This window comes from Ambystoma mexicanum, chromosome 13 (assembly GCF_040938575.1).
Source record: "Ambystoma mexicanum isolate Mex_15411 chromosome 13, UKY_AmexF1_1, whole genome shotgun sequence".
Classification (NCBI taxonomy): domain Eukaryota; kingdom Metazoa; phylum Chordata; class Amphibia; order Caudata; family Ambystomatidae; genus Ambystoma; species Ambystoma mexicanum.
In genome coordinates, this window is record NC_090938.1 from 363,303,155 (window position 1) to 363,320,309 (window position 17,155).

General features: G+C 43.8%; 1 protein-coding gene across 3 annotated transcripts in view; it reads left to right on the forward strand.

Moving 5' to 3' along the window:
* Positions 1-17,155, forward strand: part of LOC138520143 (protein IWS1 homolog A-like) — a 721,593-nt gene that overhangs the window by 522,654 nt on the left and 181,784 nt on the right. For all 3 annotated transcript variants that reach the window (XM_069632628.1, XM_069632629.1, XM_069632631.1), the window contains 2 exons: positions 1,335-1,439; positions 10,140-10,256. In XM_069632628.1, coding sequence (XP_069488729.1) covers positions 1,335-1,439; positions 10,140-10,256 — 222 coding nt within the window. The remainder of the gene's footprint in view (positions 1-1,334; positions 1,440-10,139; positions 10,257-17,155) is intronic.

The window sequence follows — 17,155 nt, forward strand, 5'->3', positions numbered from 1 at the left end:
GCATTCACTTGTATCAAGGTATGTGTGCTGCGCTTCACACTGATGGCATATAAGAGCGGTCCGCCATCTTCAATTCATGCAGAACTTACTTCATACCTGCTCACGTCCCATTCCACGCATCTGAACTGTGTGGTTGTTATGTTTTTCACCTGACTAATTCCTTGTCCTGTTGAGCTGATAGACTAATCATAGATTCCACTGGGCATGCACTGTGCTGACTCATGGCAAATCCAGAAAACTAATTGTACGCACCTGTTACTCTCTGATATATTTATATTTCAGCTCGCCAAGGTCTAAGAACATGAGGATGTAGCCGACGTTTACAATACTCAATTATTTACTCTTGTCACAATGAAGGCTACGAACTAGGGAACACAGTGAGACTTACTGGTAACTCTGTCATGCACAACGCATATGCGTAGGGGTGGAATGAAGGTGCTGGCGGATTTCTCATACCCCTCTTCAGGGACCATCATTGTGGAAAAGGAAGCAGTCCCCGTCCACATATATGCGTTCCAAAGAAAAGCCCACATTCGCTCCCAAGTGATTGTCTCACATTAGGTTATTTGCAGCAGTGCTTTACCCAAAACAGTATTCCTGTATTTGAGTTTAACAAACTGCAGCAGGCAGGAATGGGAGTCTGGCTATAGACTTAACACACATAAGCTGAGCTCCTGCAACACCTTGTCCATGGGTTGTCTAACTAATGTAAGACAGCAATAAGACAGCAAGTCTCATTTAAGAGCCCCTGGGCTCACCTTTGTGCCGTGTCTACTGTTCTTAAGTGCTTAACATTTTCCCAAAGTGCAGCCTGATGGCAAAACCCTTAGTGGGAAGAATGCAGTTCCAATTAGAAAGCTGTTTCAGGTTTAAATGTTACGTAGCCTGAGAAATCATCAGAATTTACACCTGTGTAAAATATGAGTAATGCACATAAATTGAATGCTATGTTAAATGGGGGCATTTGAGTAGTTCAATGCATTGCTCAATGGTGGAACCTGGGTATTGCAATACAATGTTTATGAACAATCATACATATATCAATGAATGACAAGGGTATACGTAGATGGAATACAATTCAATGTTTACTACGTTTGGCACATCACCAAGAGTTAAACATTAGCTTGAGAACATTTGTTTTCATAACTGCCACTAGGGGCAGCACATCATTATATGACTTAGCTGCTTTAGAGGTATTGCGCCAGAGGTCAAACTGGTGGCAATGCTTATCCGACATCTCGTCTAGTCAAGTAATTGTGCAAGCAAACACTTTTTTATTCATAAAAGGAACATTAACCCATGTCCTCTTTTCAAATTTGTTTCCAAATATGTAGCTGGTTGATGCTGATGATTCCAGCTCAGGCTCGACAACAGTTTATGACGACATAATTTGCACAAAAGAAGACGTAATGTTGATGAAAACGTCTTCTCCTGCAAAGGTACATTGTAAATGTTGTGTTATATGGTTGAACCTGTGTCTTATTTCGTCCAGCAAATAGTTTCCTATAGCAGCAATTGGATTGATCCCAATAGCATTGACTGTTTGTTTAAAATGTATGGGTTTCATCCTAGAACATTCCCTCTTATGTCACCTCTGGACATTCTGGCTCTTTCACTGGAAAAGCACTTGAGGGACCTTCGCGATGCTGAGCACATCGCTGCACAAATCTTTAAGGAAATGCAGACATGGATGAAAAAAGCAAGGCAAATCTTTAAGGAAATGCAGACATGGATGAAAAAAGCAAGGCAATCTAAGACCTCTAGGAGCTCCTCCCTTTTGGCCCAGATGCCAGGTGTGGTAGTAATCCAAGAACCTCACTAAACACTTTGTACCATCTATGCTGGCACCTTAATATTTTGGCCCATTTGTAATCGAGAAGCAAGTCAACCTGGTCACAATTCACCTCGAAATACCTGCTTCCTGGTTGCAAATTCATTCTGTGGTACACACTTCCTTGCTGAAGTTCTTTTACACCAGAAGGGGCGAGAAGAAGACCAAATCCACACCTCCCAAGGTGAAGGATAAACACCTGAAATGTGAAGAGCATGGAATCTGTCATTCCCATATTAGAAGGGGCCGCCTGCAGCACTATTGTGAGAGATCCTGAGAATCAGCTACTTATGCACAAGCAGCCTGCATCCTGTTAGATTCCAGAGTTCTAGCTACATCATACTGAGAAGCCAGATTCACCCAGGCCTGGAAGGGGGTATACTCTCAAGCGAGCAAACCTGGTGCTGCTGGCCCCTTCATGTGGATCTCAAGTTGTTTTACGGGTTGTTTATGCCCACTGTAGGATAGCACCTTATTTGAGGCACTACCTCTACCAACATGGCATAGGTTTCACTTCCGGGTCGACTGCAACAGAAACGAGACTTTAAAAGGCCATTTACCTTTTTGCTGCAACACTCTGTGATAAGTCAAAATCAGGAGATGGATAGCGTGGCATTTTGAATTACTGGTCTGTTTATTCAAAATGATCTCTTCTTTCCCTAACTGTGTTGGCCATATGCTAAATAAAAGAAATAAGTCAAAAGTGAGTTCTTCAGGATGTCCAACAACATAATGTTCCTCCATTGTACAGAAGCCTAATCTACCCTGATTCCTGTCCCAACCACTAATATAGAATAAAAACGAACAAAAACAAAGTTATGGCTTCTTGCCCAAGGATGGAACAGTGGTTGGCTGATGACCCTTTCTTCTGTTTCTTCCTCACAAAGGGGTTCTTGGCCCCTAGCTCAGTCAGGAACATATCTCTTTCTCATCCCCCATCTTGGGTTGAGAGTTACACTTTAAATCAGCGCCCTGCCTTTCCTCTTTCTCTATTTCTCCTTGGGTTTGTCATACATCCTGGGACTTATATTTGAAGAATTCCTGTAATGTCCTCTCCACTCTAGCTGTCGGTTATCTCAGCCTAGAGTCTCAGGTTACACACCAAACATTGGGTTTTTTCTCTTCTGGGTTACTTTTACCCCGCCTTGACTTCGAATTGCCCTAATGCCGCTTTGAGGTTGTTTGCTTCTTCCCCTGGGTCATTAAGTATTTACCCTGCCTTGGGGTGAATTGCTTCTCAATCCCGCCTTGGGACCAATTACTTCCTATCCTGCTTTGGGGTCGTTATGTTGACACCCCGCCTTGGGGTCATTATGTTTTAATCCTGCTTTGGGTCTTTAGGTTCTTATCCCGGATGGGGGTTCATTGCTTCTCGCTCCACCTTGGGTTGATTGGTTCTACCCCACCTTGGGGTCTCTTTTGACCTTGCCGCCTACTTCCCAATGTCCATGAGAAACCGTGCACATTTTCTCTTCAGTCAGTGTTCCTCCGGCTGGACATATTGGGGGATGGCAGGCTCTTGTTCAGTCAACTTCCTTCCACTTGGTTGGAGCAGGTTCTCCCTTCCAGCCAGATCCTAGCGTGATCTTGGCAGCGGCTCTGTCTCCTCGCAGTCAGGTCACTCCAGTTCCCCCTACCTCTCTCTTCTCTCTTGCAGCTCACCAGCTGAGCATTTAGCACACTCTACCGTGAGTGGAAGTACAAGGTGTGGTACCAACTCGTCTCTCCATGCCACACCTACCAGAAGGAGAGTTCTTCTGTATGGCTCCACTGGCCTCTCTCAGCCTTTCCAAGAATGAGGATGGGCCCTCCATTCTCCTTGTAGCCAGGGGAAAGGCTTATATGTTCTCCGGGTAGATTTGAGGATGGTGCTTAAATTGGGTCAGAAACCTCCACTAACTTTAGATGTTTGCATTGATAACTCATTATAATTCCCATGCAACCAATAAACCTATAGGAATTTTTGAGACAAGGGAGGATAACACGTATCCCCTATCTCGGGATTGCCTGCCCTCTACATGGGGGGCACCCCCACTGGAATCCTGCCCGCTCTGTTCCCTATGGTGTGTTATGCCAACCTTCCTAGTCCCAAAGGGGGTAGGGGACGAACTCCCAGAATTCATAACAGCACCTTAATTGCTTCTTTCCCATATCTTCTAAGTCTTTGAGTCCTCTCTGCTAAGCCCTGCTCAGCAGCCTTGTGTGAATTCTTTGGTACACTCCTGGGAAACCTGCCTCCCTTCCTGTTTATCTGCTTTTCCTTTCTCGTTAACGTGTTCTGGGATTTGCTCCCTCTCTTCGCATCAATTCTTCATTCGCCTACTCTCCTTCAAAATCAGAGAGAAGGTAGCTCAGTCACTCCCTTACAGCACAGAAGAGTACTAAGCCTCAAAGAAACATTCCTAGGAAACGCACCACTTTCTTTCAGGTGAAAATTCCTAGTACAGTTAAAAATCCAATAACAGAATCCCAGTCCAATCTGAGGAACATCGAGCACGAGGGAAGTTGAAAATAACGATCTATATAACAAGTTGAAAAATCAATTCCAGGATTCCATGCCAAGGTTCATCACCCAAAACTGTCATCACCAGTAACCTGGGTAGTTTCTTGCAAATTGGCAGCAATGACCATCACTCTGAACACAATGAAGTGATGAGGGAAAACACAGTGGGCCTGATCACGACCTCGGCGGTAACGCTAACGCTATTAGCGTGGGGGCTATTAGCGCGACCGCCATAGCCCCCGGCGCTAATAGCGCGGGATCACGAGTTGGGCGGACTTGGAAGTCCCCATTGAGCCCATTCGGGAATGCCCCATTCCCCATTGGGCTCAATGGGGAAAATTCGCGCTCTTACCACCGGCGGATTTCCCGCCGGCGGTAATAGCGCAAATTTTCGGCGGATTTCCCCCCAGCCAAGAGCTGGTGCGAAATCCGCCGAAGCTTCGGCGGACCCTTAAGTCCGGCAGTAATAGCGCTACCGCCGGATTTAAGGGTTACCGCCGAGGTCGTGATCAGGCCCAGTGAGTGTATGTTCCAATATGGCAGGCAGTTTAACCATTTTGAATTCACCATGATGTGTTGGGAGACACAGAAGAGGGCTTCTGTGTGGGTACGTGTGTACATATTTTGACGGGACATCTGGGTTCATTGACTCGGAGGAAGCCTGATAGGGTGACACACACCAGTCTGTCCACCCACTGCTACGATTCAATAATAAATTGTGAATTGGAGAAGAATGGAGTGATGGTGATTTGATTAAATATATGAAGCAATGAAACCCCAGTGAGTGTTGTGCATTCTAAGGTCTTCCTTATGATGTTTGGCTATACATATATATTTAACACTAATCTTCCTTTTTTAAATAATGTCTTCTACTGTTTTGTTGAATTCCACATCTTTCTTTTGTTCAGGACTAATTGGTTAACTTGTTTTTGTTAAAAATATGTTTTGACGCAGCCACTGCTATGCTGCTGCATGCCAATGTGGAGGGCGAGTCCGACTTCCTCTCTGACCCTCGACACTGAGACTTTGGTCCGGATGCTGTGTGCAGTCTCACTTTCCACACTAAGGCAGACAGCATCACACAATTGCGAGCTACTGTCTCGTTCCCTACATGGGGTAAAACATTCAGCACAACTGCGGTCTTGCTTTGCGCAAGGAGAGAGGTCTTCTTTTCATGCTTTCCTCCTATTCCTCCTTGAAGAGGTAAAGAGGAGTGAACGTGGACTAAGATACAATGGGCCTCATTACGAGTCCGGCGGTAACAGAGCTGGAAAAACCAGCAGGTTGCCACCGGACTCGCATTACCATTCCACCTCCGTGATCCCTGGAATTACCGGGGCATTATGACCCCGGTGACTCTGGAATTCCGGAGGCAGAATTCCGTAAGTCCCCATTCCCATGGAGTCCACTAGGGACTATGACATAGCCAGTGTTTGACATAGCCAGTGTTTCCATGTCCGCCTGCAGGCGGGTGGTGTTAAACTCGCCAGGTCAGACCTGGCGGCAGTGACACCTCCCGCCTGCAGGACTCTTAATCAGCCGGTGGCAGCGGTTTTACCACCACCGTTCTTTCCGGACCGGCAAGGTCGTAATGAGGCCCAATGTGTGGAAACTTTCCCTTAATAGATGAGCATGACCACTGAACAACAAACCACTTTATTTATTCTCAGGCCAGAACTTATGGCCCAATTCATGGAATTATTTGTGTGGGAAATAGGGAACTTGCGCGCCATACTGCATGCAAAATCCTGTTCGTCGATTCATGGAATCAAATGCGCGGTACATTTACAGGACTTGCGTGGAGTTCACACAGGCAAGCTGTTTATGCTTTGCATGGGCATTTCAGGCGCGACTTAAGAATACAATTAATTTGTACTGTAAATTTCATGAATACGAGGGCTGCATTTTTTTTCTTCTGTGCGCAGGCTCGCGCAATGTCGTTCACGGCACACAGCAATTGCAGGAGACATACACACTTTTCCAGGAGTCGGGCCCTTAATATTTTCTCCACCTAGTCTGACACCAGGTTAAAATACATTTCAACAGATGTAAACTACTCTTGAACTTCTTTTCATTCACAAAGTTACATCATTTAATAATCCCATTCGGCAGAGCCTGTCCATTGAAGGATAACTTCAGACAATGTTCCATTTCTCAAGACTTTGCTCCGGATGCAGAGTGCAGTGCAGTCTCACTTTCCACACAAAGGCGGACAGCATTGCACAATTGCAAGCTTAGGCATTGCACAACCACAACCGCGGTCTTGCTCTAAACAAGAACAGAGGCCTTCTTTTCACACTTTCCTTCTATTCCTGCTTTATTAGAGAAAGAGGAGTGCACGTGGTCTGAGATAGGATGCGCCGAACCGGTCCCTAAAGTTGAGCATGAGCACTGAACAACAAAGCACTTTATTTATTTGCAGGCTAGACACGTAAGGGCTGATTCACTGAAGTATTTTATAAAGGCACAATCCCATAGGAAAACGCTCTGTGAATCAGGCCCTTAGTATTTTCTCCACCTACTCTGACACCAGGGTGGAATACATTTCAACAGATGTAGGCTACTCTTGAACCTCTTTTCAGTCACAAAGTTACATAAAATAATAATCTCACTCTGTAGACTGGCGCCTGTCCCGCAAAAGATAATGTCATTGCATCTTAACGAGAGGGCGCCTCAGATCTTGCAAGCGTCTGGCATCCCAACGAGAAGGGGTCTCAGATCTTGCAAGCGTCTGGCATCCCAACGAGAGGGCGCCTCAGATCTTGCAAGCGTCTGGCATCCCAACGAGAGGGCGCCTCAGATCTTGCAAGCGTCTGGCATCCCAACGAGAGGGCGCCTCAGATCTTGCAAGCGTCTGGCATCCCAACGAGAGGGCGCCTCAGATCTTGCAAGCGTCTGGCATCCCAACGAGAGGGCGCCTCAGATCTTGCAAGCGTCTGGCATCCCAACGAGAGGGCGCCTCAGATCTTGCAAGCGTCTGGCATCCCAACGAGAGGGCGCCTCAGATCTTGCAAGCGTCTGGCATCCCAACGAGAAGGGGTCTCAGATCTTGGGGCTGATGAACTAGGAGAGGAAATTAGTCCTGAATGTTGCCAGAGATGCTGTAACCATGTTTGCCTCTCTAGCATGGACTGGGGTCTCAGGGCCTCACAGACTAACCTACTTTTTAGGGCATATTGGTCACCCGAATGAATGTTCAGAAGAAGTCTCTCTGATAATGATCTATGCTGGAAGTGTAATCGCTCAGTAGGCACTTTAAGTCACTTTGGTTTTGCACCAAAAGCAGAGATTTCTGGGAGGGTGTGTGTGAGAGGATGGACCTAGTGTAGCAGGGTTCAATTCTGAGAAAGGCTTCACTTCTGATTCTAGGGATGTCACCCAATTAAAAGACCTATCATTTCCAAAGAAACTGTGGGTGTTAGAGGCTGCATGCTTGCCAAAAAAATTATTTTGTGTGCGTGGAAATCCCCCAACAGCTTCACCATTGATGACTGGGTGGAGAACTGCTGACTGTGTCTGTGTATGACGATTTTTAAATACAGAGGAGAATCTGATAAATTCAATGATCTCTTGGGCCTTTTCCTGGAGACTTATGGCTAAATGATGTTATTTTATTGCTTCATGAAATGTGTATGTTCTGATGGTTTCCTGAAATGTATTGTCACATGATCAATTTGCGTTGTTGTTTCTACAATTGCATCCTTTTGTATGGAAAGGGGGTGTGACATTGATACAAATTGTTATGTTTTTTTTTCTCTTTCTTCACTTTGGGACCACTAGAATATCCCGATATGTAGAATGTTCAACAAGTTTGCATATTGTTGATATGTTATGCGTGTATTACTTTTGTACACATATGTGATTGTACCTATTGGTGTTAAAATATATATTTTTTTTACCCAAAAGATCATTTCAGACAATGTTCCAATCTTTAAAAGGCTTAATTCTGGAGCTTCTTATGAAATGATCCTCAAAGTAGTCCTGCTCCCTGAAGTTCATTTGATGAAAAGGCACTTTAGAACCGTTATCACAGTTCCAAGCTGCCTACCTCATCTCACGGACAATCCAGTCTTCAATCATCTTGGCTTAGGCTAATACCCACTCCCTGAAACAAGTTTTAGTTAAGGAGAATACTTTTTTAAATCAAAATGACCCTGAAGCTAAAGTTCACTTGTCCCACCAAAACACTCTCCAGAACCCTAATGGGATACTCTCATGCAACTAAAAAGCCCTGTCAGGTGGTGGGGCAACAAGAGCCTGTGGTGAGAGGATGGGAGGAGGCAGTCAGGAAAGATATCAAAAGGAGATAATGGAACGAGAAGAGGTGGTGGAAGAACAGTTGTGAGTTGGTGATAAAGAATGAGGAGTTGGTGAGGTAACAGGAGTAAGTATTAACATATTCAGAGGAAGAGATGGTGAGACCACAGCGAGAATAAAGGGAAATATATCAGTTGGAGAGGAGGAGATAGAGTCCTCTGGAGGAGATAGCAGAGGCATCAGTTTAAGAGGTGCCTAGCCTGGGTAGAGTACGAAAGAGTGGGCTGGTAGCCCAGGTACACAGTCCTCTTGGTAAGCCATTGTGGTAGACGGGACGAGGTGCAAGCACATGGTGAGGTGGTGAGGTGGTGACGAGGTAATAGCTGTTCAGAATGAGCAATGGAATACATTTTGTAATTGATAGGAGATCAGAGAAGTATCCCCAGTAAATGAGAAATATCTGGAGTCTCATGCTGAGTCAACAGAAAGGGGAGTGGGGCATCAGGAGGATATGCCACGGAACATCAATAAAAACCTACCTTAAGCCTATTCAACTAGTCAAAGACTGTTGGGACACTGTGTGGCTTATTCCACTGATTGCCCATATATGGATATGCAACCACTGGAACAGAATCCTGGAGAAGGTGCAGAAGGAGAAGATACCAGTTTTCAGACGTTTGGAAAGAAGTGCAGGTGACAGCTGAGGACTTGACTGTGAGTGAATGAAACCCCCATAAGGACTGCTGGGAAAAGTCCTGGAATCTTGAGATTGTTGGAACTCGAAAACATTCTTTTGGTTTACTACTGCTTTGACCTTATGTAGAAGAACTTTATTTTGCCTTGCTTCTACCAGAACCCAGAGAAGGCATGAAGTTCTTTGTTACACCTTGTGTCCTAGGAAGGAATCATCAGGAAAGGAACCAAGTCACAGGAGGAGGTCTCCAGACTATTATTTACATTTATCTTCCTAATCCCATTTAACTGTTTTTCGATATCATTTGTAACAGGCTCAGAATAAACACTAACACCCATAAGAAGTTGTCTCTGGCTCTTGATTGATCCATGCTACCTTTCTAGCAGATGCCACTTTTGCTCATGTCAATACATATGCAAATTAGGGGGGCGTCATGTTTTTTGTGGCAGGGAGCTTCAGATATAATAGTGACATGTTTTGTAGACTACTTCATGTGGGATTCCTCATCGATTGCATGATACATTTACTGTTAGCATTATCTGATTTACTAGTACTTAATTTGGAATAATGAAGGGCTAAATTAGACTTTTGGGCATTTTAAACTGTATCCTGCTAGCTCAACCCATATGAATAAATACTACTAGTCTCACAAACTACCTCATGCTCCAAATGCAGAACCCCTCCCTCCTCCAGAACCCCACTCATAACTGCAGAACCTGCAGAAACTACCTTGGGTGGTAGCGGTGCCTGGTATGAATCAATATAACATAACATAGCATCTAGCAGAGCCCAACTCAACAGCAAATTGTGAAATCATCTCTTCTGCAATTTTAACATGTGCATGTTGTACGCAGATCTCAACACAAAGAAAATGTAGCTGCTGCTTCTCAATGAAATGGAGAAAAGCCACTGAGTGCTGTGGGCAACCCCAAGGAAATCAGCAAAGTGTGGATGAAGGCACTCCATCATTGGTGAGTGATTGACAGATATATTCAGTCAGGGGAGTTGTGTCTTATGGAGATTGACCAGGAGGGGTGGATTTTGTGACAGCTGCAGGATCAACAGATGATTCAGAACGACATGTCAGATCCTGAGCTGCTTTATTCTTGTTCACAAAATGACTAGGGTTGGTTAAAAGAACAGTAATAGGGTTACAAATTGTGTGACAAATAGCCTTCACTCTGAGGTTTTCACTCCCATTGGGCCATGTTCACAGTCCTTCACATGATCCCTTAATTTAGAGGCATAATTCTGAGTAGTGCAAAGAGTCCCTTGCAATCTCTGGAATTTAATAGTATACTAATCCCTTCTTTCATAATACAATTTATTAATATTGTTAAAGATGTTTAAGATGTATTTACATCACATTAGAATCCTAAGCAAGGATAATAACATTTAAGCAGCAGTATGATCTACATTGCATTTATTTTAGACCCATTGAGTCAGTGTTAGGCCTTACTAGAGTATTATTTCTGCTGAAACAAGAAAACAGCTGTAAATATCTAAAAGCCTTAAAAATCATTTCTCATTCCCTGACCCTTTCCCCACCAATCATGCACTAATACAGGGCTGTGCACTGGCCCCACTTCTCCATAATCTCTATGTCGCAGATCTACAAGAAAATTTAGCGAAATGTCATAATCTTCCCCCTTGTGTAGGCCTTTAACCTGTATCTTGGCTCTCATATGCTGATGACACTCTTGTTCTAGATGAAACTTAGATTGGATTACATAGAACACTAACAACCCTACAGAGTTATTCCTGAGAAAATAGGTTTATAAATAAAGTATAAGAAAACAAACATAATGATTTTCCATAAAAGGAATAGAAAATAAAAGCTTATAATTGGATAATCGGAAAGGAATCAATTGAAAGAGTACACAGGTACACCTATCTAGGTATACCTTTCTTCAAAATGGATAATGGTGTTAAATTAGGAAATTATATCATCATTAAAACGCTTAAAAAGTTTAATGCTGTAACGCAATACATAAAATCTAAAGGGCGTTACTCTGACTGAGGGCCTTTAGAAAGTCTACAAGACCAGCATTGTTGCGAGTATCCTGTATGGCCCTGAGATATTTACGGATAAAGAGACTGCATGGCTGGACCCGTTGGAGGGGAAATTATAGCGACGGTCTCTTGGTTTACCAAATTGTACCCCTGTAGAAGCTATTCATTATGAATTGGGCATATTGGCACTTAGCAATCTAAAGAAAATGGTTCTGTGCTATTTGTAAAAATTCGGGAAGAAGGAAATAATTTGAACACTATGGGCCCATCACGAGGTGGGCGGTAGCCCTTAAATGTGGTGGTAACTGTGTTACCTCTGCATTTACTGCTCTGCCCAATCTTGAGTCTGGAATGTTTACCCCCAGCTCAGAACTCGAGGTAAACACACCAGGAAAATGCCCATTTTCGGTGCAATTACCGCCAGCAGTATTGCCATGCGGCAATTGCACCGAAAATTCCCCAATGGGTCCAAAGGACGCATTGGGGAATGGGGAGTAATGGTTAGCGTCCAACCCATAATCCATTACCGCCAGATTGGTGGGCGCAAACGCAGATAAAGTTGGGTGGTAGTCTTAAAATGAAGCGGTAATGGTGATATCGCTGCATTTACTGCTCTGCCCAATCTCAAGTCTGGTGTTATTACCCCCATCTCAGAGCTGGGAGTAAACATGCTGGAAAAATGCCCATTCTCAGCAAAATTCCCGCTGGCGGTATTACCGCATGGTATTTGCACTGAAAATTCCTCAATGGGGAATGGGGAGTACCGGTTAGCGCCTAACACGTACCACTGGATGGGTGGGTGCTAACGCAAATGAAGTTGGGCAGTGTCCCAGTCGGGATACCGCCCAACTCGTGAGGAGGCCCTATGTATCGCAATTTTTATATTTTTTTTGCAAGAACCCCACCCCAAGATCGCCCTAAAAAGTTGGCTGGAAAAGGTGCTTGAGTTTTTAGATCTGATTGCTTGCGATATAAGATCTTTTGACAACATTGACATTGCCATTAAATAAATTAAAGTAAAAGCTGGCGTAGGGGATAGGGATAAGAATTTTAGATGGCTCTCAACTAGAACTCTTTATAAGAGATATATATTCCAATCTTTTCTGATGAATGCTCACTTTAAAACATTTTGATTTTAGTAGTACAATTTTAGATGAGAATCATGTATTTTACAAGTATCATGTTTTATGTTAAATGTTAAATGTTAAAGGTATTTGTACCGTGCACCGTCAACAACGGAATTGGTCCCCAGGCGCTCAGGCGGATCTGTAAACGATAAAGGTGGGATGGGTTAGTAAGGTGAAGAAGGGAGTAGGTTAGTGAGAGGAGTGGTGTTCTGTTGGCAGCATCAACTCGGTATAGACCGGGTGCTGAGCTTTGGTGCGGGTATCGGATCGGAGTCAGTCCGCGTGTGCTGTTGTTCCTGCTTGTGTGTTGTTGCAGTGTTGTGAAGTGCGTGCGGCTTGTTGTGCGAGAGATGGTTGTGTGAGTTTTTGAGTGAGATAAGTATGCAGAGTTTTTTTTTTTATTTGAGCTTATATTGGTTAGTGGGTTACCTGACCTTTACCATGCTAACATTCACAGCTCTGTCCGAGTGCGGACCTGTCAGCCTCCACATTCCCATCCAGACGCGGTGCAGGCTAACGCCCAGGGCTCCATCCAGGCGTGGTCGTGCCAGCACTCACACTCCCACTCAGACGCGGCAGAGGCCAGTGTCCAGAGACCCGTCCGGTTGTGGGCATGCCAACATTCACAACTCCATCTGAGCGCAGGCCAACGCCCAGGACTCCATCCAGGCGTGGTCATGCCAACACTCACACTCCCACCCAGATGCGGCGCAGGTCATTGTCCAGAGACCGTCCAGTTGAATTATGAATGTGTATATATTTTTACTAGTAGTGTAGGGTTTATCTAACTAAACTTTAAATTAAAAATAAGGTATAATCTTTCTAACAGTTCCAACAAACTATTACAGAGTCTCTCAAAGCAAGACCCTCACTTGATAAATAACTTTCTCAATGTACACTTGACGGGTCATTTCTGAAGTCCAATCTTCTGCAGTAATCTTGCTCTCCATTTCCAAAGTCTGGATATAAGTATTGTTTGTTAGAGAAAGATCTCTTGTCATTGATGTCATGCATTGACACCAGGGATGTCATTTAGGGGTCGCCAGAGGTCGCAACTGCGACCTCTGAGGTCTCCCTTGCTACCCCTGTGTTCTCCTTTGCTACCCCTAAACATTTGTTTTTTTTAAAGTGTCTTTTTTTTATAATGCAAGCTCCTGGGCTGTGGCCAGCACCATGTGGCTCTTTACTTCTGGAGTGGCTGCCTTTCTCGTTTATGCCTCTTAAAAAAAGAAAAAAAAAAAGGACCGGGCGCCTCAAGTCTAACACTTTCTGCAGTGACCCTAAATAAGAAAGAATAGGAATACCAAATAATGTGTCTTTCTGGAATTCTATACACAAATTGCGAGACTCATTAAAGGTTAATTTCAGGCACACTTCAAGGGGTGAGTCACTGATTTAGTCTGTTCTTAAACACCTCAACTCAGCCTTTCATCCTTCTGAGGTCAATAAATGAGCACCAACACAGGTTGGGTGATATTGGGTGTATATTTTTTCTATATAAAGCGCTTAAGCGTAAGTGCTATATAATAACACACCATTATAATTTGGCCATGGACGTCTGCTTGCATTCACAGTAATTTGGTAATATGGGTCTATACACACTGATCCTAATGATATATATGGCGATCCATTCTTGTATGAAATGTACATCACATTATAGTGATATCGTAACCATAATTTTCGTTGTGTACTTAGGAACAATGCTATGTGATGCCACTTCCTGTTTTGTCAAGGGTTGAAAGGTCATGTTCCATCGTGTCCTGCGATATCACTTTGGGGTGGGGTCAAATTACATCACTTCCTGTAATGTCATCAGAGGTCAAGGGTCATGTGATGTCACTTTCGCTACCACTGGCATTTTAGTGAAATGACGTCCCTGATTGACCCCTTACCAAAAGTGATCTCTTCCAGAATTGGCAGGTTAGAGTCCAGCAGTAAACATGTGACGAAAGCCCATCATTACCTGCCGGATCTGAAGGCCGCTAGGAACTGGGTTGATCTGGCCACTAACCAATATGTACCCACAAGAGTGGATCAAGTGGGATCCTGTAGGATTGATGCTCTGCACCTCATTAACACCTCATTGAAACATGTTAGGATAAAAAGGGTCTAAGAAAATAACATGTCCCAGAATCCTTTTCGGACATCTCATGGAGACTGAAAATCTAGAGGTGTACCCAACGCCTCTGAGTGTTCAGAAAGAATCAGCTTTCAGATATTTACGAGGCCCCTTCTAAAAATGGGGCATGCACAGCAGGAACATCATTAACCCTCACCCTTTGAATGTGTGAGTAGACTACTGTGAGGACCGCAAACCTGCAACATTCATGTACTTCATGCTTTGATACAACAAGGCTTACCTGAGCAATAGCCTGTAAATAGAGGATCACGACAAAGCTTGAGAACAGTAGTGTTGAGATGCCATGGATGGAGATGCCAAAGGGATGTGGAACTGCACGACCTTGCGTTCCACATCTCAAAGAATTCCAAGATCGCGTCAACCACTGCATCATTCTTTTGTTGCCTCACAAACTCTCATTAGGAATAATCAGATGTGTAACCAACCCAAAAATGGGATTGATAATGCAGTAATGAGAGGGAAGAACAGGACCATAGAGAATAACAAATACCCATCCCTGGTTCATACTATGAATGGTAATGACTGATGGGAACAGAAGGAAGAAGCACAGCACTGTTTTCAAAAGTAGAAAAGGGTCTGGAAATACATAGGGGACCATTACGAGTTTCCCAGTATCCTGGCGGTAATACTGCCGGGATACCAGAAAACAGTGATACTGGTACCGGGATTTGTTTGCCGGTATTACCGGCAGATTACAAGTGATGGTTTAAACAGTAAATTCTCATTCCATGGAGTCCTAAAGGCCTCCAAGGCGGGGGGTTGTTGCTGGTATTAATGGCAACAGTATTACTGTGGCAGTAATAAAGGCAGTTTTTTGCCAGAAGGGGTCGAATTTACCTCCCGCTCTTAGCTGGAGGTATATCATCCATGCCTACCGGCAAGCGGTAAAAGTGCTGTTAAACATAACCAGCACTTTATTACCGACTGGCCAACTTAATGACCTCCTAGTCTAAAAGATGATCTTCATTGATACTGATGTGTCTGTCATGCCCCCTTCAGCTGGGGGCAGAAACTGAAAGGCAATGTACCAGGAAGACGACAAGCTGGCCAAACTCTGCTAAAATCTGTGAGGGACAACTGAAGACCAAAGGAGGACCATGAATGAAAAGACTGATTAGGAGGTGGAGATCGGCACCTCTAGGCTTTGTGGCAACTGGAGGGCCACGAGCGCATAGGAACTTCATCAGCTACCCCAAGGTGAAAGGCTGGCCTTTGTCCGTACCAACAAACAAGTTGGTCTGAAGTCTCTGAAGGTAGCACAGAAAATCATGAGACACCCAGGTCCTTAGAGGTCTACCGTGGAACTCAAAGAGAGGGCAAAACCTATCTCCTGACACCAGGAGGGTGCCTGTAAGGGAGAAACCAGATGGAAGTAAAGAAGACTGAATAATGATCCACACTGTGAGTAACTACCATGAGAATGTTGCATAAAATAACAGTTTTGATTTTTGCTACATTAGTGCAAAGGTGGACTTCCTAAGAGTAAGGTTTTTGGCTATTTCTATTTTCTGTTTTATTCTTTATTGTGTAATCTGGCTATTAAACAAGCCTTAAACACAATAAAAATCATCAATACACCATCTATATCATTAATAAATACATTATTAAAAAGAACAATTCATACTTATACATAAAAACATTGAAAACTAGTAACACATAAAACATTTCCTATTCATCCTACGCGTTTCAGAAATTCCTCCCATATGAGTCCGCTGTAAACAAAGTGTTCCAGAATTGGTCTGAATTAAATAATCTAAAATCCATACAAATATTTCCATAACCTTTTTCATAACAACGCTTAATTTTCCAGCAGGCTGTTAATACATGTCGAATTGTTTCTATGGTCTCGCCACATAACCGACACAGGCGCACTTCACGGGGGAGGCCTTGCCAAGCTCCCACATAATTCATTGTTTGCAATAAATTCATGCAAAGGCTTACTATAAAACGCTTCAACACCTTCAAGCATAGCTTTGTCAAATAAGGGAAAGGGGAGTCTGCCTCAAAACTTTGTCTAGCATAGTCCGCATATATAACTGACTTGGATAGTTTTTCAATGTTTAGGATCCTATCACCAATGTTTGCCTTATTTTTCAACATTACATCTATATTTGGGCACAACAAGGCATCTTCTAGGGAGATTTCTGAATTCCCCAGATATTCAATAGTGAATGTTCTCAGTTCTATCAGATACTCATTATTACTCATTGAGTAATTACTTGAACCCAATTGGCAAATTAATTGGCATTAGTACATTTGTTTGTTTTTATTTGGCCAAATGGTACATTTGACCGAATTTGGCCTGTTCCATTTGACTGAATAAATACGTACAAATTGGCGAATACATACCGAACATGTGGAGCGCGGGTTGCGTGGATTTCCCCCGCTTCTATGATCGCTATGTATTAGCCTTGGGGGGAGGTTGCGGTGGTGTACCCACTTCCTCAATATTGGAGGCGGTGGACCAAAATAAAGAAAAAAAAAGAGAAAAAGGGGCCCTACGGCGTCAGATCCGACCTGCATTTGAGGAACAGATCTGACGCCGCAGGGCTGCAGTCAACCAGGCGGCGAGTGAACAGGTAAGTAGGGA